Source organism: Geotrypetes seraphini, chromosome 15, assembly GCF_902459505.1.
Source record: "Geotrypetes seraphini chromosome 15, aGeoSer1.1, whole genome shotgun sequence".
NCBI lineage: Eukaryota > Metazoa > Chordata > Amphibia > Gymnophiona > Dermophiidae > Geotrypetes > Geotrypetes seraphini.
In genome coordinates this window covers 21,237,712-21,263,290 of record NC_047098.1, presented here as the reverse complement: position 1 = coordinate 21,263,290, position 25,579 = coordinate 21,237,712, and the positions used below count along the sequence as shown (strand labels likewise).

The 25,579-nt window shown below is 41.7% G+C and overlaps 1 protein-coding gene across 1 annotated transcript in view; it reads right to left on the bottom strand.

Annotated features, from left to right (window-relative positions):
* Positions 1-16,298: 16,298 nt before the first annotated feature.
* MXRA8 (matrix remodeling associated 8) overlaps positions 16,299-25,579 on the bottom strand; it is a 49,556-nt gene continuing 40,275 nt past the window's right edge. Inside the window, exons 7-10 of the mRNA XM_033922736.1 lie at positions 23,383-23,413; positions 20,859-20,932; positions 18,143-18,220; positions 16,299-17,126 (exon numbers count right to left, since the gene is read on the bottom strand). Of these exons, the coding sequence (XP_033778627.1) occupies positions 17,101-17,126; positions 18,143-18,220; positions 20,859-20,932; positions 23,383-23,413 (209 nt within the window). The 3' untranslated portion in view covers positions 16,299-17,100. The remainder of the gene's footprint in view (positions 17,127-18,142; positions 18,221-20,858; positions 20,933-23,382; positions 23,414-25,579) is intronic.

Here is a 25,579-nt window from a genome sequence, read left to right as displayed (position 1 = left end):
GGAATGCCTTTTTGATTGGGGGACCCAAAAGCTCTGCCCCAGACCTGCCCAAGCTCCGCCCCAAACCCCAGACACAATTTAATAGTACTAATTGTAAATGCCATTTCTTCCATTCATTTTTCATATACACACAATATGATCTTATTAACAATACATAATGGTATCCACAAAGTTAGACTACACAAAGCACAGCCTTTTTCCCCTTTCCAACCCCCCACCCCCAAGTGCAACGTCTCCCTCTCTCTCATTGTCTACCATTTCTCTCTCTATCATTCCCTCCCTTGCTCAAAGGGAGTGGGGAATGAGAGAGAGAGGGGGATCCAGGGTGCATCTCTCCAACTCCCTCTACTGCCACATACAACATTTCTCCCTCTCTGTGTCCCCTTATAGCCTTCTGCAAGTAACTTAATCCTCCATTGCCTCCAGTACAAACTTAGATTATGAGCCCTTCAGAGATGCCTAACATACCTGAATGTAACTCACCTTGAGCTACAACTAAAGATGCAAACCAAATCCAAATAATAAATAAATATATGAGGGCTTTCAGTAGTAAATCACAGGTTGAAAATGCTTTATAGAATTACCCCTAAAAAGTCCACTAGAGGGTAGCACAAGCATTAGGGATCAAGATGTCAATGTCTACTACTGTATGCTATATTGCAGGCAGGGAGTGTACCTAGTCCATTATTTCAGCAAGATCTGACATAGATCAATAAATCAATAAAGTAAAACTTGATCATTTTATTTAGTCTGTATTAAAACAATCTGGCATCTAAAACAGGCTTAAATGATGACTTACAAAGTCATACACAATAACCTCTTTTCATGAATAAAGAAATTCCTAACTCTCCCCCCCCCCCCCTCCTTTTACATAGCCGCGGTAGCAGCTGCCATGCGGTAAATATTCCGACACCTATTAAATCCCTATGGGTGTCAGAGCGATTACCACAGCAGCAACAGCTACTACAGCTTTGTAAAAGACAGGAGGGGGGGGGGAGGGTCAATTCTTTTTAGCAGCTTTGACTAAGTATGACAAGGAAAGCTTAATCGTGGGCAAAAATACTTATCCTATAGTTTCTTCATTAGAATTCTTGGAGTGCAAACTGATAAAAGTTTGTCAATGATCTTGCAAGCTGGTCATGATGTACACAAGACATTTTTATGCTATGGAAACTTAGGTCTATTAGGTCTTATTTTGATACTGCACCATTCCAGTTACTTGTGCAATCCCTAGTGCTAAATCTTTTAGGTTACTGTAATATTTATTTAGCAGGACAGTGAACTCCTTTTCATAAATTGTGCATTGCTCAGAAAATACCTTGAAAAAAAATTTGAGCAAGTGACCCCATTTTATCAGAAACTACATTTGCTCCCACTGGAGGGCAGAGTTCTATTTAAGCTTGGTTGTTTCTTTTATAAAACTTTACACAGTTTGATGTCCATTTATTTGGTTAATCATTTTCCATTTATTTCCTGAGTTTATCCTATGCATAATTTTTCTTTTTTTAAATTTTTCCTTCTGTTAAAGACTGTGCCCAAACATGATTTATAAGTTAGCAACTATCTTATCAAGCTGTGCCAATGGGTAGAATATCTGCTACTTATATGAATTTCAGGAGATTATTGAAAACTTATTCATTTTCTAAATATTTGTAATGAACCACACAAAATGTAATGTATTTTGATGTACTTCACTAATGATGTTCAATTTTTGCTTTATGTACACTGCAAGGTAATTGAACCGCAAGGTAATTGTGAAATAGAAAGTATTAAATAAAAATATATTTTTCTTTTCTATTTTTAATGTCTGAGCATTTTATTTTTCTTATCAGGCTGGTCCCAGTTTCTCTTTCACTTTCCACATGTCAGTCTTTTTAAAAATTCTTTTCCAGGTTAGTTTTTGCATTTAATCTCTTGCCTCTTTTCTTCCTTCCCTTCTCTACATTTCTCTGATACTGATCTTTCATTTTATATTTGTTTTGTTTTTTACTTTTTTCTTCTTTGTATATATCTCTTTCTCTTATCCTCTAGTCCTTAGACTTGATTTCATTTTGCATCTATCTCATTCCCCCTCCAGCACACCAATAGCCCCCATGTGCTTCCCTCTCCCCAGCTTTCATCCACTTCCTTAGGCCCCGATTCCCATCCTCTATACTTACCCTATTAGCCCTCATCCACTCTACACTGCATCTCATCATCCTGCTCAATCCCTGTCTCTCCTTCCTCCTTTTGCCTCCAAGGCCATTCTTATATCTCTTACCTTATACCCAATGTCCTATTGCCTCTCTTTCACCATCTTTTTAACCCCATTTCTACCCTCATTCAACCCCTTCAAAGACCCATCCCTTTCCTCTCATCTCCAGTACCTCCATTCCTTTTCAATGTTTATCATCCTCTCTCCAGTCTTCCAGGTCATTGACATTATGTCTCAATCTATCCTGTCATCATCCCCCCCTTTCTTGCCCTCTTCTCTTATCCCTAGTGGTTAGTGCAACAAGCTGAGAACCTGGGAAATTGGGTTTGATTCTCTCTGTAGCTGCAATGGAGGGTTAAGTAACTTGCCCAGAATCCCATTACTTAACCCTCCATTTCTCCAGGTACAAAATAACCACTTTGATTGTACACATAGAAAGGCAGTAAATCAAGTCTCATCCCCTTTCCCTTTCTCCCAACCCATCAATATACTTCCACCCTCCCTTTCTCCCAACCCATCAATATACTTCCACTCATACCTAAAACTGCGAAGTATTCACTATCCCTTCAAAATTCCCACTTAATTTCTCCTATCCATAATTATCTGCTCTGCCCTCAAGCACTCTCCCATTCAATCACCAAGCCCAGTCATCTTATGCTCTGTTTCCCTGTTCACCCACCCACCCCATAACCTATTCATTTCCATCTTCAGAATCATCCCCTCACCTTAGTAATCTTCTGCTTTATTCTCCTTCCCCTGACCAGCCCCAACCCACCACCTCCTAGCCTCATCCATCTTCTTATCTGTCTCCCACCCACCCTTAACCCCATCAACCTTCTGCATCTATTCCCTTTCTCTCCCCTCCACAAACACCCCTAGAACCCATCAACCTGCTTTGCTTTGTTCCCTTCCCTTCCCCTCCACCCACATCCCTAGCCTCATAAACCTTCTCCATTCCATTCCCCTCCCCTCCACCCACATCCCCTAGCTCCATCTCTCTTCTGCTCCTTCCCCCCCTTACCCACCCATCCTCCCCTTCACTAATCCCATCTATCATCTGCTTTCCACTATCTCCTATTTAATTTTTTACTTTCACCATATCCCACAGTCATTCCCCTGTCTCTCCTCTCCATTATCTCCCTCTGTGTTCCTGTTCCTCCATGTTCAATATATCCCTATCCCCATGTTACTTTCCCTTCTTCCCCCTTTCTCATGAACTCCCACTCCAGGGTCTCTCTCTCTCTCTGTCCTCTCTAGATCCAGAAATTTTCCTGGTCTCCCCTACCCCTTGCATAACCTTTCTCTCTCCCCCCCCCCCCCCCCCATGGTTCCCTCTGTTCCCCAACTCCTCATCCAAAAAGGCATTTGCAACCTCTAATGATAATGGTAAAGCTCCCTCTCTACCAGTATTCAAATCCAAGCTAATGGCCCATATTTTCAAGGTTGCTTTCAACTCCTAACTCACACTCCCATATGATAACTATGTCCATCCTATCATTCTGTCTGAAAGAAACTCCCCAACCCCTATATGTCCTGTCTGTCCAAATTAGGTTGTAAGCTCTTCTGAGCAGGGACTGTCTATTACATGTTAAATTTACAGTGCTGTGCATGCCTTTCAGTACTATAGAAATGATAAATAGTAGTAGTAGTAGTAATCTTAAGGGTGCCATTGTGAACCTGGAACCAGCATGACCAGGAGTGACTGAGAATCGCTACTGTTCTAAGTGGACTACCTGAGACCTTACTAAGCAGTAGCTTAGCCAGAGCGGTTATTTTGTGTGGGTGGGTGAGCTTCTTGCACTGGTCTCTGCAGGCTTTTCTCTGCCATGTTCTGCCAGAGGAAAGAGGAAGTGATGTCGGAAAGAGCAGGACATGGCAGAAGGAGGCCTGCAGAGACCAGCATAGGCAGCAAATGTGAGTTCCTGCTGCCACTCGCAAATGTGGTGAGGTAGATAGGGAAGGAGTTGCTGGGCCATGAATGGATCCAGGGAAGGAAGAGAGGAAACGAGGGAATCCAGATATCACCCCGGAAGTGTTTTGAGGAGCCAGACAGGGTAGGCCTGAGCCAGGAATGGGTGGGCCTGTGCCCACCCAGGCCCACCTATAACTTCATCACTGCTGCTAAGAGCCTGAGAGGTGGGAGGAGTCTTCCAGGGGATCTACTCTGAGGGGTTTGGATGTTTGGGGTGTCTTTAAGAGGGTAGATCCATTTTCAAGGGTGTCATAAGGGACTGAAGATCATGTTAGGGGGGATCAGGGACAGGGAGTATGTGTACATCAGGAGCAGCATTTTAAAAAGGTGCTTCCATATACAAGTGGGGGATAAATAGTACATTTTTCCCCAATGAAGTGCAGGTTTTTAAAACTGCTCCTGTGGGACTTGAGAAGAAATAGACTTGAAGTCCTACATATCTGTACCTGTGTTTTACAAGAGGCTCTGTGTTTGGCAGAGTCTTTGTAAAATTCAAGGGAAATTGTGAAAGTTCCAAGTTAGATATTTCAATTCCTATCAATATGTCTTTTCTAAAATTGGGCTTTGTGTATTTTTGAGTCACTCAGCCTGCAGTCTGTATCTGGGGCCTACTGGATGGAATATTTTATTTAATCTGGACTTCTATACCACCTGTAACTGCAGTAGTAGAGCAAGGCGGTGTACAATCTATTAGGTAGATAAAAGAAAGGAACTATAGTTTATTAGATAGACCCCACTTGTGAGAGAACTTGAATTTGAGGAGCCCCAAACCATCCCAAAATGGGCCTTGCTAATTTTGCAGTGACACCAAGAAGTTCTAAATGTGACACACAGTTGCAGTACCATAGCATCAGAAGTTCACATGGGTGTGTAGCTCTCATTTCCTGTAACTGTGCCTGTGCATTCATTAATGAGCATGTTCCTAGAGGCTTAGTGGCTTATTGTGTGGGTACCATGATTAGAGTGATTGCAATTGCGATAATACTTAAGTGGTTGTGCAGTTCATTTATCTGTAATCTTTAAAGACAGATGGCAAAATTATAATTACCCAATTGCAAATGATAATGTCTGAGACTGATTAAATAATTCACTGGCCTAATGCTGCTCAAATTGTCTTGCGTTTTTGTAATGTCTAACTCTGTAAACCTACCATCATACAAATCATATTCAGGTTTCTTCCTGCATAAAAGTTTAACTGTAAACACCCGTCTGAAGGCTAAAAACAAATAATCCATCAGAATGAACATTAGTGAAATGGAATCGTTTGTTTTTTTATGGCAGACAAACCATCAGGCTAATAGAAATGACAATGAAGCACTTCAGCTTTTCTCCAAGGTACAACACTGGAAGCAGAGTATTCGATTTAAGAACCAGTCATTAAATGGGATGATATTGTGTGAGGCCTATAGGAAGAAAACAAACCTTGTTTCTAATGGACAGAGGCCGTTTAGGCTCGACTGATCATTATATAATCAACACTAAGGTTATGAATCTATGGTGAGCCCATGGCTTATAAAACATTGCACAGTTCATAAAACTGAATGGATATTACCTATTACTTTCCATACATCTCTTATTAGTTGGAGCAATGAATCAATGTTAAAAAAAAATACTTCAGAGATTCAATAATATGAATTATTGACATTAAAAGAGAGAGTATGTGCAACAGGTTATAGTGCCTGAAAGAAATAGTGCCTCTGGAAGTCCAGAGAGCCTCTGAAAACCAACATCTTGCCCCTTAAAAAATGGCTATGAAACCATGGAAGGCAATATAGGAATAAGAATGGTTCATGTAGGGGCTTTTCTGCTTAAAATAATATACTGCATCCTGCAGTATCTGCCAAATCTGCGCATGTTAACCATGTATTAAAAATATATATTTTAGGAGGAGGTATGTCTTGGGTGGAGGAGAGTGGGCATTTCAGGCGGGTAAGATGAATTCTTGGATGAGTCCGTTGATTGTCCAAGCTTATTCATACCCTATATTTAGAAAACTATTAAAAACTCATTTATTTGATAAACAAGAATGTTGATTTCTTTAAAGTATATGTTACCATGGTGCCTTTTCTTATTAGGTTGTGTTTTTTAACAGTTTTTATCTTCAAACTTTTTATCATAGTAGTTTTTTGTTACTGTTGTATCAATAGTTGAGTATTTTTAAAATCCAATTTTAATTATGTCATATTAATTGATGTATTAGAATGTAGTGTGTTCAAGATTGTATTTCTAACTGAAATGTCTTGGTTTCTTCGCTGTTGTAAACCACTTAGAACTACTGGTGGGGCAGTATACAAGAAAATAAATTATTATTATTCCTCTGATAACCAACTAACGCAGCTACATCACTGTGTGCTGTTTGAATGGGTGGCGGTAAGTGCTCATGTCATAAATTTTTGTAATGGCCATGTTCTAATGTCAATATTAGAGTATGGCCATTAATACAAAAAGGTTATTTATATAGCTGCGGTAGAAATGGCCTTAGCTTATAGGAAAAAGGTCTGGCATGATGGTCCAACCATGTAGAATGATCTTTCTTTGCATCTAAAACAGTCTTTGTCCCTTTTTCAATTCAGGAAGCAATTGATAACATTTATTTCAGATGGTATTTTGCTGAAGAGCTTGGGCCTAATATTTAATACTGTTAGGTTGTACGAGGGAAATGCTGAAAAGTTCTCAGCCCAACCAAGAAGGGAATGGCATGGAGCCATGAAATGTACAAGCTATTCCACATATTCACCCCTAAGATGAACACATTTAGCATATCATATCTAAAGTTTCTGTACCCTTCCAAAAAATACTCTGTCTGGTCACTGAATACTGCTCCGCTGCTGCAGTCACCTCCAAATCACTCGAAAATTGTTGCCCTTTCAAACTCTTTTTAAGGTTTGGAAACAGAAAATAGTCAGATGGAGCAAGAGCTGGTGGCTGGGTCTATGCACTGAAAGTCCAACTGCGTCAAAACATCCATCATTTTACCAGTCTTGTGAGCAGGTGCATTGTCTTGCTAAAAGAGAACTCCTGTCCACAGTTTCCCTCCTCTTTTTCTTTCAATGCCTCTTTTAATTGGCACAGCAAGTTACAGTAGTATTCTGCATCAACTGTTTGGCCCCTTAGAAGATAGTAATTACAACACCTTCCTAATCCCAAAACACTGTGGTCATGACTTTTCCTGCTGACTTTTGGGTCTTGAATTTCCTTGGCCTTGGAGAACCAGTTTGCCACCATTGCATAGACTGTTGTTTTATCTCAGGATCATAGTGGTGTAACTATGTTTCATCTACAGTAACTAGTCGTTTCAAACAGTTGGCACCAATTCGCTGAAAATGCTGCAAAATCAACTTGGAAGTGTCCACTCAACATTGTTTCTTGTCAGAATTTGGGCGCCCGCTTGGCTTTCAGCTTCTGCATACCCAGCTGCTTGTGGATTATACACGCAACACATTCCCTGGATATCTCAGCAATTTTAGCTGATATTTGCCAATCTGCCATAATCAGGTTATGGACATGGTGAACAATATAAGGAGTTGACAGAGTTTGAGGCCTCCCAGACCTTGCTGAAAGTTTGCACATCACTTCTTCACTGTGGAACATGATGGGCATTTGTCACTTAATGTTTGTATAATACATTCATGGATTTCCTTTGGAGTTTTCTTCTGCAGGAATAGGAACTTCATGACAGCTCAAAGTTCCACACTTGAAAATTCCACACTTTTCATTGACATGGTTCAATGAATGATCTGAAACAATGTCAAACATAGCATTACGATTCTGCAAATTGACACTTTGCAAAATAAAATAACACTCCTTTCAGTTACAATGGCACAATAACACTGAGAATTTAGGAAGTTGGTTGGGCTGAGAACTTTTCAGCACCCCTTAGTATTTGGTTTTATGTGTTATATTAGTATTTTTGTGTTTGTTTTACTTTGTGTGTTTATTGTTACCTGCTTAGAGTTTTGGGATATGCGGACTATAAGTTTGATAAATAATTCAATGGCTGAGGATAAATGAAAAACAGTTGATGCCTTCAGTCTACCCAGTTATTCAGTTCTACACAGCAAGGATCTCTTCCAGCTATAGACGCTTAGTTGTCTGTAGAATCTTGTACCTTATCACTTCTGAGAGGTATTTTTTTTACCGCTTTGCAGAGAATCAAAGATGAAAATCCTATACTTAATTTAGTGCCCAGTTCTCTGCCCCTTCATCTTATCATCAAACTCTAGCATTTACTTTAGTAAGCTATTTATTGTTCCAACTTCATTAATATGGAAAAACAATTTATAAATGTAATAAATGGCCTCAACTGCTATCAAAACTAGTATTATTTATTTAAGCATTTATATACCACTTATATCTAAGTCAGTGTTCTTCAACCACCGGTCCATGGACCAGTACCGGTCCACAGAAATTTCCTGCCGGTCCACAGGGCCAGCACGTGCATCAGGCCCAAAACAGTGTTCTTCAACCGCCAGTCCATGGTGCGGTCGATGCAGCGTTATCTTTGAGCCAGCTCCCTCTTCCTAACTGATTCAGTGCACAAAGCCACGGGCAGTGGCTCCTACAGGCATCCTGCGCCTGAACCAGAAGCCTTCTATCTGACGTCGCAATGAGGCAAGGAACGTGCAAGGTGCAATTAGTACTATTATGGGGGCGGGGTTTGGGGTGGAGATTGGGTAGAGATGGGCGGGGTCTGGCCCACTACTTAGCCCAGTGTTCTTCAACCGCAGGTCCACAGACCGATGCCGGTCCACAGAATAATTCTTTTATTTCTGCCGGTCCATAGGTGTAAAAAGGTTGAAAAACACTGGTCTAAGTAGTTTACCTTCAGGTACTCAAGCATTTTTCCCTATCTGCCCTGGCAGGCTCACACTCTATCTAATGTACCTGGGGCAATGGGGGATTAAGTGACTTGCCCAGGGTCACATGGAGCAGTGTGGGATTTGAACCCACAACTTCAGGATGCTGAGGCTGTGGCTCTAACCACTGCACCACATACTCCCCAGTAGTAATGTCGTGGCCCAATAATGTGACTGTCTGTATCCCCATGTCCTTACTGGATGATATCTGGTCCCACTAGCAGCCTGCTGGCATTGACCCAGCTGGTATCTGCTGATTCCCAGCCAATTACCTTAGGACCTGTGCTATCACCTTCACAGAGAGCTGGAGCAGTACTGCAAATCCATATATAGCAAAGAGTAAATAGATTTATTCCAAGCCCACAAGCATCTTCTGTAAAAGAAAAATTATTTCTAACAGAAACATAATTCACATAACCAGGTTCCACCTGAGAGTGATAGGCAGGAGAACCCATTTCAGAGCAGCGGAGTCAAGAACAGTGCTGAAGGAGGTGTCATTAAATTGTCAAGAAAGCCTCAAGGATGAAAGCTGTAATCATGTGCCACCTACAAACAACTAGAAAGTACTTATTACAATTCTGCCCTGGGAGGGGAGAGTTCATAATGACAGGTGGAGCATGCTAATGAGATGGTAATATGGCCTTGTCTGTTACTTATATTGATGACTTTTCAACATGAAAAGCCACTCTCTAGTTTCTGTGGTTGTCATAAATCAGGCTGGGTCAACCCCACAGGATTCCTTCTTTGGAGGGGTGGGTAGACCACTACTTGTACTCAAAGATGCGTATTGTCTCCTAGAAACACATCAGTATTTAATCGTTCCAATGTCTGGCATTAAATGAAATAACCTATGGAGACAGAATTTCACCTGCCACCTAAGCACTTTATGTTTAAATGTAGCAATGTTGTTACGTCAATATTATCTCCTATTCTCCTCTTTAACCTGCAGATATTTGTAATTGTTTCTTTTTTAATGCAGCTGTTTCCTCCTTTTCTGTCAGAACTGGAGTTGGGATCTTGGTACTATGAGTCTTACTCTTGAGTCTTCATTTGCAATTACCTGGAGATGGTTTCACCTAGCTCAGAGGTGGCAACTCTGGTCCTCGAGGGCCAGAATCCAGTTGGGTTTTCAGGATTTCCCCAATGAATATGTATTGAAAGCAGTGTATGCAAATAGATCTCATGCATATTCATTGGGGAAATCCTGAAAATCTGACTGGATTCCATCCCTCGAGGTCCGGAGTTGCCCACCCCTGACCTAGCTTCTGCTCTCATCTGGTCATTATAGCAATGGTCCTGAGCTGGGCATCATGCACTAGGGCAGGGATGGGCAACTCCGGTTCTCGAGGGGCAGAATCTAGTTGGGTTTTCAGGATTACTCCAGTGAATATGCATGAGATCTATTTGTATTCACTGCTTTCAATGCATATTCATGGGGAAATCCTGAAAACCCGACTGGAGTTGCCCACCCCTGTACTAGGGTTTCTTCTAGAACCCTGTAATTACAGGTCCTAAATCTGGTCACTGGTGGTGAGGAGGGACAACTGGGTGCCTCCTTTTAGGTGCACTAATTGCATACACTGAGCACCATGCTAAAATGGCATCTGGGCACTAGCATGCCATTATGGAATACTAGCATAAATATAAGGTTACCCATATGGCTCCGGAAAAAGGACAGTTTGAGACATCCAGGTTTTACTTCCTTTGAAAGCAATGGAAGTAAACCCCAGATGTCTCTATCCATCCTTCTTATTTCCATTACATTTAATGGAATTTAAACCTGGATATCTCAATCTGTCCTCTTTTTTTCTGGAGCCATATGGTAACCCTACATAAATCGACATTTGCATGCCTAATTGTAGGTGCAAATGCTTACACCAGTTCCCCCCCCCCCTCCCCTCCAACTTCAGTGCACTGACAGGGGATTTGAAGCCACATCAGCTGAAGCATTCCAGAGCCTGTTTATTCCCCGTTTATGCAGCCGGCACTGCAAGTCCACTGGGACCTTTCAAGTGGTATGTGCCATTCATGACCTTGCAAGGTGGGACATGTGGCTTGCAGGGTTTCAGAGTGTTGGCTGCATATTAGGGAAGAAAAGCTCCTGCCACTAATTGATGGGTGAATGACATGTGTCTCTCCCCTTCCCCCCAAAAAAAATAATAATAATTTTTGAGTTCGGTTACAAGTTGAGAACTAGCCCAAAATTTTCATCCTGAAATGAGGTAAGGTGGTAGCTTTGTGCTGTAGAAAGTCCCTGAAAGCAATGGGATAAACTAAGGACAGAATGAACACACTGTCAGGCAAATATGAAATCAGTTGCTAACCCTAGTCATGAATATAGAGCCAAAGTCCTAATGCATTCCAGAGCACTGATGTATTGGAATGACCAAAACAAACAGCATAGCCAGGAAACCCCACATAGGACTTTCTGCATACATCTGACCCCTTTAAGTTCTCACCCCTGAGGTTTATTCATTTTAGATGCTTATAAATCCTGTTTTCCAACATTCCTGTGCACTGCATCCTTTGGAAACAGAATATTCTGTAAGGAATTTACAAATCTGTCCACTACTGCCTCCCAGTAAGGGCCCTTAAACTCCAGAGATAATCCACCACTCTCACTCACCTTGTGCTTGGGAAAAAGGAGTAGACTAGGGTAAGGAGGAAGCCCTTTAACAGCAGTTCACAAAAACAATCTATGCAAAGACTTAACCTCTCAATGCACAAACTTCCATTTGTCTGAACAGCATCAGAGGAGAATCTTTGCTGTGATCCTCTATCTGCACAATTTTGTAGCAGCCTCTTGATGTTTTAATTTTTGGATGTCTGCAAAATCACCATCTCCAAATTTGGAAGTATTCTGATGGTTTTGAAGCAAAAAATAATTCCAAGACTATAATTTATGGGGCAGATACTCAGGTAATAGTGGTGAGTGATCCTTTAACTGCTACTGGCATTATCCCCAGATATTCAATGCTGGGTACCGGCATTGAATATCCAGGTTTATGCGACATCACTTAAATGCAATATTCAGAATTTACTGCCTAAGTGACACCACATAAAGATAGGACTGAATTATTTGAGGTCTGATATGGCCACTTAATTTACCCTACCCCCGCCCCCTTTTACTAAGACACGGTAGAGGTTTCTACCATGGACCAGAGCGCTAGTTGTTCGACACTCATAGAATATATATGAGGGCTGATTAAAAAGTAATGAGACTGCCTCTGTTTTTCTGTCCAAGAAGCAGACATGGCAACGCTGTGCTGGTTCTTGTGAAGCTCACTGTAGATTAGTGAAAAACTGAATGAGAAATAAACAAAGGAGGTATTCAATCTTGTTTGCGAATATCTTTCTGGAGAAGATGCTTTAGTTACACAGTTGCTAACTAGTTAAATTATATTTGCTATTCTTTTAAAATATATATGTTATTTTTGATTCTTCTATACACTTTTTTTATAATGAAATATAGTTCTGATTTTTATTGTTAGCAGAAATTCAATAATAACATAGTAGATGATGGCAGATAAAGACCCGAATGGTACATCCAATCTGCCCAACCTGATTCAATTTAAATTTTTAAAATTTCTCCTTCTTAGCTATTTCTGGGCAAGAATCCAAAGCTCTACCTGGTACTGTGCTTGGGTTCCAATAGAGGGAACCAATAATAAAAACAGTAAACCCTGCAGTACCACGTGCAGCGTGCCCTTTTGTCAAAATGCACGAGCCCGCCACTATATAATTTTTTCTCCATAGCTCACTGGTCTTTCTCAAAAGTTCCACATACCAAGGAGGAAATGATCCTTGCTCTTTATATTTCTTAAATGCAGCACCTCATTTTTAAACTTCCATTCTGGTGCACTGTGGAATATGTAGCCAGAACTATTTCAAAGGGCAGGATAACTGGAACCAGTGGCGTAATAAGGGGGGACAGGGGGAAGACTGCCCTAGGTGCCATCTTGATGGGGGCTCCAGCACCTCTCCGTCACCCCATGCCACGCTCTCCCTTCCCTGCCCCCCGTACCTCTTTAAAATCTTTACCAGCATGAGCAATTACTCCAGCCTGATGCTTGTGCCAGCCTGGTTCCCTCTAAAATCACTTCTGGGTCACGGGGACAGGAAGTGATATCAGAGGGAAAGCCAATGCAAGCGCAAGCAGCAGGCCGGAGAAGCTTGCACTGATGAAGATTTAAAGAGTTATGGGAAGGGAGGAACTGAATGTGGCACAGGGGGATGGGCACAGAAGGAACAGAGGGGGTGAAGAGGAGGGCATGGAGGGGGGGTGCACCATTGCCCCAGGCGCCTCCTACCTTCACAATGCACTGACTGGAACAACCAATGATGCATAGGCTTCCCTATTGATTTTACCCAGGGTTGAGGGGGTACTCAGGAGTGCTGAGTACTGGCTTCTTTTCCTTTGCTTGATAAAAATGACCTATGGTCCCCAAGTATTAATAAAAGAACTCAGGTTCTGTACAGTCAGTGCTGCCTTTCCATTGATCCTTTGGCTGGTTACTATAGGGTGGATCCTTCAGTGATCCTATCCTTGAAGAATAGCCTGATATTTGAGTACTGCTACTATTTTTGCTAGAAAAAATGCATTGATTAAACTTATGAGTCTGTGAACACATGAGCCCAAAAGAGAAAGGGAATGCTGATAACAACCCCCTTACCTGCCTGGGACTCCATTTTGTCCAGCATCTGCCCTGTCTGTGCCAAAAATCTCCTTGTAGGTACCGGATTATTTGGAAACTCTCTTTCTTCCCAATACACTATGAACTTCCTAGTTTAATGTACTTTTAAAGGACAATTTTTTTTATTTTTAATGCAGCTTTATTTAAAATCTTTGGATAATTTTTACCCAGACTGAACATCAGTTTTCAAAAGGAAAAAGCTCCCTTTCAGAACTGATTGCTAAGAAAAAAAAACCCATGCTGGATCAAACTAAGGTCCACTGTCTCTGACAGTGGCCAGAACAGGCCACAAGCGTCGCTCAGTAGATCCTAAATGAGGAAAAGGATTGTGCATGGACCTGCCCCCATCAATTTTAATTTTTCCAGTGAAACCTAGATTTACAAAACTTCACACGTACAGTATGTCTAGGCTACCCCAACCCCAGTACCTCCAAGAACACCATCTCAATGTGTGGGTACATTTAGGACTTTTAATACTACAAAAACAAAAAAAAAAACAACAGGAAAATATGCTCCACAAAAAAAAATACAGTTGTGTCACACAAAACCAGTGCTGCTGTGGAGTCAGCCTTTCACTTATAATCACTCAACATTCGTAGAAAAGGCCACTTTCACAGATAAGTGATGTTTTTACCCTGCTCTGTACTATTTTTTTTTTTTTTGCAGTTGCAATATTAATAATCAGAGCAAAGTTTTCATACATTTTATTGTCATGGAGGTTTTTGACCTGTGATTACTCATAACTCTTTTAAAAACAGTTTATTTATATCCCGGTAAGCCTGAAAACAAGAAACTATATCAAAGAACTCAGTTTTACCCAAACTTCACTGTAGGTTCATGCCAACACCCATGTAATATTCAGAAACCCAAGTTATAATATATGAACCATTCGTTACTAACAACTATTCTTCTATCTATAAATTGCTACTATGTAACATATGAATTCATCCCCGATTTCACATTGTACCTACCTATTATGTAACTAATCTACCTTTTTCTGATCCAACACTGTAAATTTATAATATGTAACATAGTACATAGTAAATGACAGCAGATAAAAACCTGAACAGTCCATCCAGCCTGTCCATTAGTTATACTCATTAAAAATACATGATTAAATTAACGTGTCTCTTCTTTGATATTTCTGGGCCATAGACTGTAACGTTTGGTATTGTCCTAGGTTCCAACTGCTGAAGTTGACATCCAAGCTCACTCTAGTGGCTAGCCTATCCAACCATCCCTTTGTTTGCAGGATACCTACCGTAAAATCTGGCCAATAGCATCCTCATGTTCCAAGTTAGTGGAGTTCCCATTGATGCCCTCTCCAGCCCATCATACACCAAATCAACATATACGGGACATAGACCATGCAAGTCTGTCCAGTACCATCCTTAGTTCTTCAATTTTTACCATTCATTTTCTAATTAGAGATCTTCTGTGTTTATCTCAACTGTTTTTTTAATTCCGTCACTGTTTTCCTCTCCACCACCTCCCTCGGGAGGGCACTCCAGGCATCAGCCACCCTCTCTATGAGAAAGAGTTTCCTAACATTACTCCTAAGTCTTCCTCCCTGCAACCTCAATTTATGCCCTCTAATTTTACCATTTTCCCCTCTCTGGAAAAGATTTGGTTCTATATTAATACCTTTCAAGTATTTAAACATCTGTATCATTATCTCCCCTGTCCCTCCTGTCCTCCAGTGTATACACATTCAGATCTTCCAGTGTCTTTTCGTACTTCTTTTGGTTCAAACCCCTTACTGATACCATTCCCGAATCCACATTGTATCTACCTACTACATAACATATCCTCCTTAATTGTAACCTGCCTCAAACTCTCCTAGTTCAAAGAAGAGCACCCAAGAAGATAAAGGGGATGGAACTCCTCTCATATGAGGAAAGCCTAAATAGGTTAAGGCTCTTCAGCTTGGAAAAAAGACAGCTGAGGGGAGATATGATTGAAGTCTACAAAATCCTGAGTGGAGTAGGTACAAGTGGATCAATTTTTCACTCCGTCAAAAATTACAAAGACTAGGGACACACACGATGAAGTTACATGGAAATACTTTTAAAACCAATAGGAGGAATTTTTTTTTTACTCAGAGAATAGTTAAGCTCTGGAACGCATTGCCAGAGGTTGTGGTAAGAGTGGATAGCGTAGCTAGTTTTAAGAAAGGTTTGGACAATTTCCTGGAGGAAAGTCCATAGTCTGTTATTGAGAAAGACATGGATCGGTAGCATGCAATATTGCTACTCCTTGGGTTTTGTCCAGGTACTAGGGACCTGGATTGGCCACCATGAGAATGGCTTGATGGACCATTGGTCTGGCCCAGTGAGGCTATTCTTATGTTATGTTCTAATGGGCATTGGAGTTACCATTTGTTGAGTGATTATACGTGATAGGCAATCTCCACAGCAGCATTGGTTTTGGGTAAATTCAGGCACATAGTTTAGTCTACCTACATATGCAAGTTTACCTGAGGATAGGATAGGTAACTTTTATAATCCTTATTTCTGTACATAAAACTGTTTAATGTATGGGAGTCACTTTGAAAAGTGCCTTTTTAATATTTTGTATGACTCTGCATGTTATAGGCATCATTTCTAAGGTACCATACAATAAAAGGTGTATGCTGGGTTTTTTTTGGGAAAAGCATGAACATTATTCAAACAGCGCTGTGTTCTCACTCCAAGCAGTCCTTGTCCAGAGGTTCCTGCTGGAAAACACTGATACCATTGGTCAGTTTCTATTGGTGATACAAAATCATATCGAGCAGCAGCTCCATGAAGATAAATGATTCAACGTTAATTTGTGCTGTCAAAGCCAGCTCAGCTTAGCAAAAACTGAAACGCAGGTACCCCATTGAAGCTAAAAAATCACAGTGTTAAAAAGGAGAGCTTCGTTCAACATGTAGGTGACTGTTCTATGACTTTCTACATTGTCTGGATTATTCTGACACATTTCCTGCACAGAGAAATTGTCCTACAAAGCTTAGAATGTGTTCTTTTGGTTAAATACTTGATGTCTATTACAGGAAAAGAAACCCTGAGCTCTGTGTGCTGCACCTGACTCGTGTGTGAACAATGATTTTATCACCAAAATGAGCTGATATGAGTCAGAGGTCATGCAAGAGTTAAACAGAGCCCATCACAAGCTCCTTTTTACAGGGTTATTTTCATCATCAGATGGGCATTGTAGGTTCCTATAAACAGTGCTACCCCTAACCCAGCGCAAAGAAAGGCAAAATCAAACAGAAAGGTACAAGTGTGAAAAGCAGCTGTGAAAACTCATGTCTTTTCTACATGTATGTAACACGGAAAGGAGCGCACATCTCTTTCTTGCATCTGCACTTCAGCTCTGGACCAGCCAGCAGCTTCCAAGTCTTCATTTGCAATATTCCTTCCTAAACTCTGGGGACAAAGAAGAAAACTATTATTAGGGGATAGCACATCACCTAATCTTTCTTTCTGTCTGTCTCTCTCCCTGCCCCCTGTCTGTCTGTCTTTCTGTCTGTCTCTCTCCCTGCCCCCTGTCTGTCTGTCTGTCTTTCTTTCTTTCTGTCTGTCTCTCCCTACCCGCTGTCTTTCTGTGTATCTGTCTTTCGTTCTCATGTGCTGAGACGCTTCAGTTACAACCCCCTTCTCCCACCTACCCTTAAATCACTCCTTTTGCCTCCTCCCTAGCCTGAACAACCGCCAACTACAGTCCGGATGCAGAGCGTTGGCATGCCTGCTTCCATTATTTTTGTGCTCTCCTTGGTCCTGTTAGACGGAGTGAGGGCGGGAGGAGGGAGTCGCCACCATGGTCGCTGCCTCCGTGCGTCTGTGCTTAAGGTTCCTCCGCATGCACAGTAGAAGGAGCCAGCGTCGCGAGGGAGGGCAATGGGGAAACTGCTGCTGGCTCCTTCTACTGCACATATATGACATGGAAGCACGGATCATGGAGGCAGGGATCCTGGAGTTTGAAGTGCCACTGCTGTGCCAGATGCCACTGCTGATATGCATGGTGCTGACCCCTTCGCTTTTTGTATTTTGCCCCTGCATTTTGCTGGGGGGCTCTAGCACTTTTCACAGCTCTCCTGATCTCAGCCCATTCCGAAGCAGGAGTTTGATCCAGGGAGGGATCATAATTTTTTTTTCATATGGGAGCCCAGGGTGCATTGCACAGAGCCCTAGGGCAGAGCTAGAAGAGGACACTCCTAACCCAGCTGAGGCAGCCAATTTCAGTTTCTCTCCGTCCGGAACCCTGTCATTTCTAATGACCACGTGTAACCTGTGGTTTCGTGATGAGAGCTCATAAATATGAAGAATGACTCCTTTAGGACTCTCTTTTCATCCACAGCATGAGAGTAGGTTCCAAACAAGGAGAAGCAATGTGTAACCAGTACTTAGTGGTAAGGGAAAGTGGAGGGTTTACAAGACATTACCTTTGTCTAAGTCAATGTTCTTTGCAGGCAGAAGCTTGTCCAGCCCAGCCCTCTCCTTCAGAATGTTATTTTTGTAATCTGTACAAAGAAAGGATATTTATATCAGTTTCTTGAAGTGTGTATTATATTGGTTCATCCTTCTATATTGTTCCTAATTTGTTAAGGGTGCACCTTATAGTAAAATGTCTGCTGTACACAAGGCAAGGAAGGAGATAATGCTCTCTTTTACTCTTCATCTGGCATCAGGAATCCCTGCTCTGCTCTGACTGGTTGCCCAAGTCACCTGCTTTCCCACTGGTCACTGTTTCCAATAGTGTAGTGGGGGGAGGGGTCCACCCCGGATGCCGTCTTGATAGGGGCGTGGCACCCATCCTCCTCTCTGCTCCCCCCCCACCACTGCCACATGCACACACTGTCCCTTCCCTGCACCTCTATAAAGTTTCTAGTGGCAAGCAGTAACCCCTAACCCGTTGTCGCGCTTGTATCGGCTCTTCTTCTGACATCACTTCCTGGACCCACCCCTAGGAAGTGACATTAGAGGGAGAGCCCACGCAGGCGCGACAGCAGGTTGGGGATTGTTGCTCACGCCAGGAATGTTACAGAGATATAGGGAAAGGGAATCAGCATGCGCACGACAGTGGGGGCGGAGCAGGAGCATGTAGGTTGTGGGGGGCCAGCAGCCCGGATGCTTCTCACCCTCGCTACACCACTGACTGTTTCCACTATAAGTTCAAACTGGAAACAAAAACTTGCTTCTGGCTAGAAATCTAATCATTTTTAAATAGCGAAAATGTCTAGTGTGACTGAGACATGCAAAACAGTAAGAATAAAAACATGGAAATAGCATTTGTGGCTGATTCCCTATTGGTCAACAGTAAATGTCCATATTTCTTGTTTGAGCACTTAATATATATAACAAACAAAAAATAGAAATCAAACAAAAATATATCAAACAACTAGAGGCTTATTTATTGAAGGTACATGCCACTGTAGCACTACATGAAGGAAAAGGATCTCAGCAATCCAAACCATGGACAAAGTTGAAGTCCATTGGTTATTGCAGGATTAGATTTTCTTTCACTGATCCACAAAAACTTTCATAAATCTTTCTCATATATATGAAAAAGATTTATGAAGGTTTTTCTGGAATTGAGCTCCTATTTTTATATATGAAAAAGATTTATGAAGGTTTTTCTGGAATTGAGCTCCTATTTTTCATATATATGAAAAAGATTTATGAAGGTTTTTCTGGATCAATGAAAGAAAATCTAATCCTGCAATAACCAATGGACTTCAACTTTGTCCATGGTTTGGATTGCTGAGATCCTTTTCCTTCATGTAGTGCTACAGTGGCATGCACCTTCAATAAATAAGCCTCTAGTTGTTTGATATATTTTTGGTTGATTTCCATTTTTTTGTTTGTTATATATAAATGTTTTTCTAATTTTTTTTAATTCTTTCATTTCATTTATTTTCCTTTATCTTTTTTTATCTTTTGACTATGAAAACGGCACTAAAAATCATGGGAGATAACCGCTGATAATTTAAAGATGCAACTTGAATCTTTAGAAATAAAGAGCATTGAGACATGCCCCAAAGTCACTTATCTTTTGTATGCTGTATGTTCAAACGCACTTTCGCACAGGGGAAGTGGACCTACTCCTAATTCTATAAAAAGCACTGAAAATTGCTCAAACAAATTTAGGCACATACCCAATACCTATTCACCTCAACCCCTGCCCTTGACCGATGGACTACAAAGAAATGTATACTGATACCAGAATCAGTATGTGTCATGTAAGGAAAACTTGTATTGTAAAATCTTGCATTGTAATTATGGCAAATCTAACCTGTAAATTATCTGTGTGTCAAATTAGGATAAAACTTGTACTGAAAACCACTGTAAGGATAACTATGGCAAATTGTAACCAGTAAACTGTATATTATGGGGCTCATAACTGAAACTTAAACACATCTAAAAACTCGTCCAAGTCAACACTTTGATGACCTAAAAGACATATTCATCTGGCAAATAAAAGGCTTTTTAGCAAATAGGATCCCAAATACCTGTTACCAATTTTTCATGTTGGAGATTATTTATAGAGCTATTTGTAGCAAATTGTGATCATAGCTGGATAAGAAAGTGAGCTATTAAGGCTACACAGATTTGAAATGAGGCTTAGGGCCAGCCCAGAGGCTTACTGGCATGCTTGAAGACTTCATGTGCCCCAAAAGATGCATCTCTAAACATTCCCTAATTAGGTAACACATCTCTGCCAATCACTTTGTAAGCTCTGGTTTTGGATGGTTCGCTTGGCACTGCCTTCAGATGCCCAGGCCTTTATGACTCGTGGGCCACAATGGGTTCTTAAATTTGACAGAAGGCCCGGACCAAGAGCCACTTCCGCTTCCCGGGTGTCACTTCCGCTTCCGGCTGGTGGCCCGACATGTACGTGTGCGCGTGCATCTCGCAGAGCTGTGGCCGGCCATGGGGGAGTTCCAGGTGCACCGGGTGTGCTTCTTCCGTTATGTGCCCTCAGGAGTTCACTGTCTGCATTACTGCGGCCGCTTGGAGGGCTTGGCCGTGACCTGCCTAGACGGCTCCATCGAGATCTTCAACCTGGCCACCAAATTGGGTGGACTGGATTAAAAAAAACTAAATGGGCCAGATATGTGCCGCGGGCCATAGTTTGCTCACATCTGTTCTAGCACATACCTAGTTGAATGTTTTCACTTTTGTATAAGTTCTGATCCATAGTTTCTACTGCATAGTCCAGATTCACCTCTTTCCTAAAAAAAAAACCCCCCAACAGAACCACAAGATTAATAACATGCATAAATTTTAACTGTTAAAAATAAAAGAAGTAAACAAAGCAACTAAGATTCAGCATACGAGAATTGGTGATATGATGTTTTCAGTGGTGAGAGTACAACTGTGGACCTCTCTTCCAAGAGTTTTGAGATTATGGAAGTATAGAGCACGTTTCAAGAAACAGCTGATAACTCAGCTGTTTGTGGCTGCATTTCTGTAACATGTTGGGACTGGCATGATTTCAGCTAGTACTTATATAAGACTGTTTTTGATTGTATCCTATTGTAACCTGATTTCAGTTAATTTATATGTGTTATTTGAATGGAACTTGTAAGACTAAGTAGGTATTCAATCTAGAGTGGTTCCCAACCCTGTCCTGGAGGACCACCAGGCCAATCGGGTTTTCAGGATAGCCCTAATGAATATGCATGGAGTAGATTTGCATGCCTGTCACTTCCATTATATGCAAATCTCTTTTTACATGGATTATTTGTTCTTTTGATGTCTTTATCTCTAAACACCATGAGATTTTTAGGCATGAGAACAACTCATATGTATAAGCTCTCTTTTCCATCATTAAGAGGAATCAAGTCCAATAGTAAAGTTTCACACTCCTTTCCATACTTACTAACTCCGATATGGAATGGACTACCTGCTCAAATTAAATCGTGTTTATCGCTTCAGATCTTTCGCAAAACCTTAAAAACCACTATGTTTCATCACTTTTTAGGCTATAGCTCCAATGAATGTTAATGGATCTTTCTTTGTGATCTAATTATATAAACCGAATCGAACTCCTATTTTTAGGAGAAGAGACTAATTATTAGATTAGATATAAGACTAATCATTAGATTAGATTATTCATTGTGGCTATCCTGACAACCTGAGGCAATGCTCTGAGAACTGGATTGAGAAGCACTGCTACAGGGCAGGAGTAGGCAATTCCAGTCTCTGAAAGCCCCAGGCAGGTCAGGCAATTCCAGTCTCTGAAAGCCCCAGGCAGGTCAGGTTTGCAGGATATCCACAACAATGAATATGCTTGAGACAGATTTGCATACCAAGAAGGCAGTGCATGCAAATCTATTTCATGCATATTCATTGTGGATATCCTAAAAACCTGACCTGCCTGGGGCTCTCAAGGACTAGATTTGCCTACCCCTGCTATAGGGCAAAGTAAATCCCCTTCTTAGCTGCCAAGTTACATACTTTCAGGAAAAAAGTTTTAGACCAGTCCTAGTTTTGTGACAACTTAACCCTGATGCATTATTGTTCCCGCAGCACTGATTTCAATGGTTAGGAATTTTCCAAAAGATCTCCTGCCTGCAACTGGGTAACTTGGCAACTCTGTAAACCAGGGGTGTCCAATGTCGGTCCTCGAGGGCCGCAATCCAGTCGGGTTTTCAGGATTTCCCCAATGAATATGCATTGAAAGCAGTGCATGCACACAGATCTCATGCATATTCATTGGGGAAATCCTGAAAACCCGACTGGATTGCGGCCCTCGAGGACCGACATTGGACACCCCTGCTGTAAACTAAGGCAGTGGCAAAACACCTCATGAATTTAGGGAGGGAGTGCTATGGGAATGCTAATAACAAAAGTAAGGAAATCTGATTGAATCAAATGCAAAACTGGAGTGGAAGAATGGCCTAGTGCAGACATGGGCAACTCTGGTCCTCGAGGGCCGGAATCTAATCGGGTTTTCAGGATTTCCCTAATGAATATGCATTGAAAGCAGTGCATGCAAATAGATCTCATGCATATTCATTGGAGAAATCCTGAAAACCCGATTGTATTCTGGCCCTCCAGGACCGGAGCTGCCCATGTATGGCCTAATGCAGGTGTAGGGAACTCCGGTCCTCGAGAGCCATATTCCAGTCAGGTTTTCAGGATTTCCTCAATGAATATGCATGAGATCTATTTGCATGCACTTCTTTCAATGCATATTCATTGGGGAAATCCTGAAAGCCCAACTGGAATATGGTTCTCGAGGCCCAGAGTTCCCTACCCCTGGCCTAGTGCTTAGAGCAGCTGCATCACCACCCTGTGGTTGTGAGCTTGATTCCCACAATAGCTCCCTGTGACTTTGGGAAAGTCACTTAACACTTCATTGCCCCATGTAAACTGCATTGATTGTGTAAACCACACAGAAAAAGCAGTATATCAGATCCCATCCCCATTTTTGAGTCTTTACATATGTAGGGTTGCTATAAGGCTCCAGAAAAAGGAGAACGGGTTGAGACATCCAGGTTTTACTTCCACTGAAAGCAATGGAAGTAATACTCGGATGTCTCAATCTGTCCTCCTTTTTCTGGAGCCATATGGTAACCCTATACATATGCCTATTTATATGTACACATAACCTCACAATACTCGTAGCCTTTTAATTAACCAAGTAATAGCTGGCAGAGGTAGGTAAAATACTCACTCTTCAGACTTCCTCACATCATACCCAAAGCCTGAATGGAAAGCAAAAGACAGTTCCAGTTAGACCAAACAAATGCGGTGGAATGACAAAATAATTCTCACACTCCACACCCTGCACCTACCAAAGGGGGGCAGGGTAGGAGTGGGGCAGCAAGAGGCTGGAGAAGCAAAATGAAGTGCCGGAATGAGCCCAAAGGCTGTTTCTTTTTACTTTATAACATTTTATTGAGGAAATCCAATAAATATACAATAATATAATACAATAAAATAGTCATTACATTTAATTTCACCATATTAATTTTCCATCATATGTCTATCATTCCTTCAAAATAATTTCCAAATTACCTATTACATCTCCAATACACTCCCCCTGTTTCCTTCCCCCTTCCCCCTTCCCTTTCACCCCATTCTCCCCCCCCCATTGTTTTAATTTTAATTATAACATTGTAATAAATGAATTAAACAAAAATACAATTCAAGTAATTCCACACATATTACTATCATCCCTCCTATTCCCACCCCTACCCTAGAATGAAAGGTGACATCAAATACCAAGTATAAAAATGCAAAGAACATTTCCAAAGCTTCAATGTAAAGCATTAAGAATCATAATTCTTGCTCTAGAGCAGTAGTCTCAAACTCAAACCCTTAGTGGGGCCACATTTTGGATTTGTATGTACTTGGAGGGCTGCAGAAAAAATAGTTAAATGTCTTATTAAAGAAATGACAACTTTGCATGAGGTAAAACTCTTTATAGTTTATAAATCTTTTCTTTAATAGTTAAAGGAAAGATTTATAAACTATAAAGAGTTTTACCTTATGCAAAATTGTCATTAACTATTTTTTCTGCAGCCCTCCAAGTACCCTATTTTTTCTGCAGCCCTCACATTTAAAGTTTAATATCTTTCCTTTCTCAAAACTGACACATTTCAATCACTATATTGAAAATAAAATCATTTTCCCTACCTTTGTTGGCTGGTGACTTTATTTTTCTGTGCTTTTAACTATGTTTCCAGGGCCTTCTTGTCCTTTGACTGTTTTTCTCTCCGTCTTCACTTTCTGCCCTGCATCCATCTTTGGCATTAACTTAATATTCAATTTTTCTGCTTTCTATTCAAAATCTACGTTTCCATGTCTTACCTTCCCTTAAGAACATAAGAAGTTGCCTCCGCTGAGGCAGACCAGAGGTCCATCTCGCCCAGCGGTCCGCTCCCGCGGCAGCCCATCAGGCCTATTGCCTGAGCAGTTGTCCCCTTCTATATCTCTCTTCTTCCGTCCCTATTTCCTTGGTCTGACATCTCTTTCTTTCCTTTCTCTCCCTCCCTCCTTCCTTTCCACCTTTCCCCTGGTCTAGCATCTGTCTCCTTCCCTCCCCCAACTTTTTATTTCTTTCACCCTGCCCCCTTCTTTCTTTCTTTCTCTCTCTCTCTCCATGTCCCCTTTCTTTCTATATGTCTGTCTTTCTCTCTCTTCATACCCCCTTTCTTTCTTTTTTTCTTTCTCCATGTCCGCCTTTTCTTTCTGTCTTTCTCTCTCCATGCCCCTTTCTGTCTGTGTCCCGTCTCCCTTCTTTCATTATGTCTCCCAGTCCCCTCTTTCTTTCTTTATTTCTCCCTGCCCTCCCCCAAGCCATCACTGTTGGGGAACAGGCCGCCACTGTCGCAATTGGGGAACAGGCCAGCGCCGAGGTCTTAGCTCTCCCTGCTTATCTTCCCCAGCGTGGGGCCGACCAATTCTCGCCACCCAACGTCAATTCTAACGTCGGAGAGGAAGTTCCGGGCCAGCCAGGCAGCGATTGGCTGGCCCGGAACTTCCTACCCGATGTTAGAATTGACGTCGGGTGGCAAGAATTGGTCGGCTCCGAGCTGGGGAAGATAAGCAGGGAGAGCTAAGACTTCGGCACTGACCTGTTCCCCGATTGCGGTGGCTTCAGGGAGGGCATTGAGATAGGAAGGGAAGCAGATTGGGGACCCCTGCTTTAGGTGAGCTGCAAGCCATTTGCCGTCATTCCCTCCAGAGAGACTTCTGCAAGTCCAATTACAGCAGTCGCAGTCTGTACGCGATTGTCCTCTCCATAATCGGAAAATTTGTGAAGTGGAGAGGACAGATTGCGGGCCGCAAAATAGTCCCTGGGGGGCCGCATGTGGCCCATAGGCCATGTGTTTGAGACCGCTGCTCTAGAGGATATATTTTGTAAA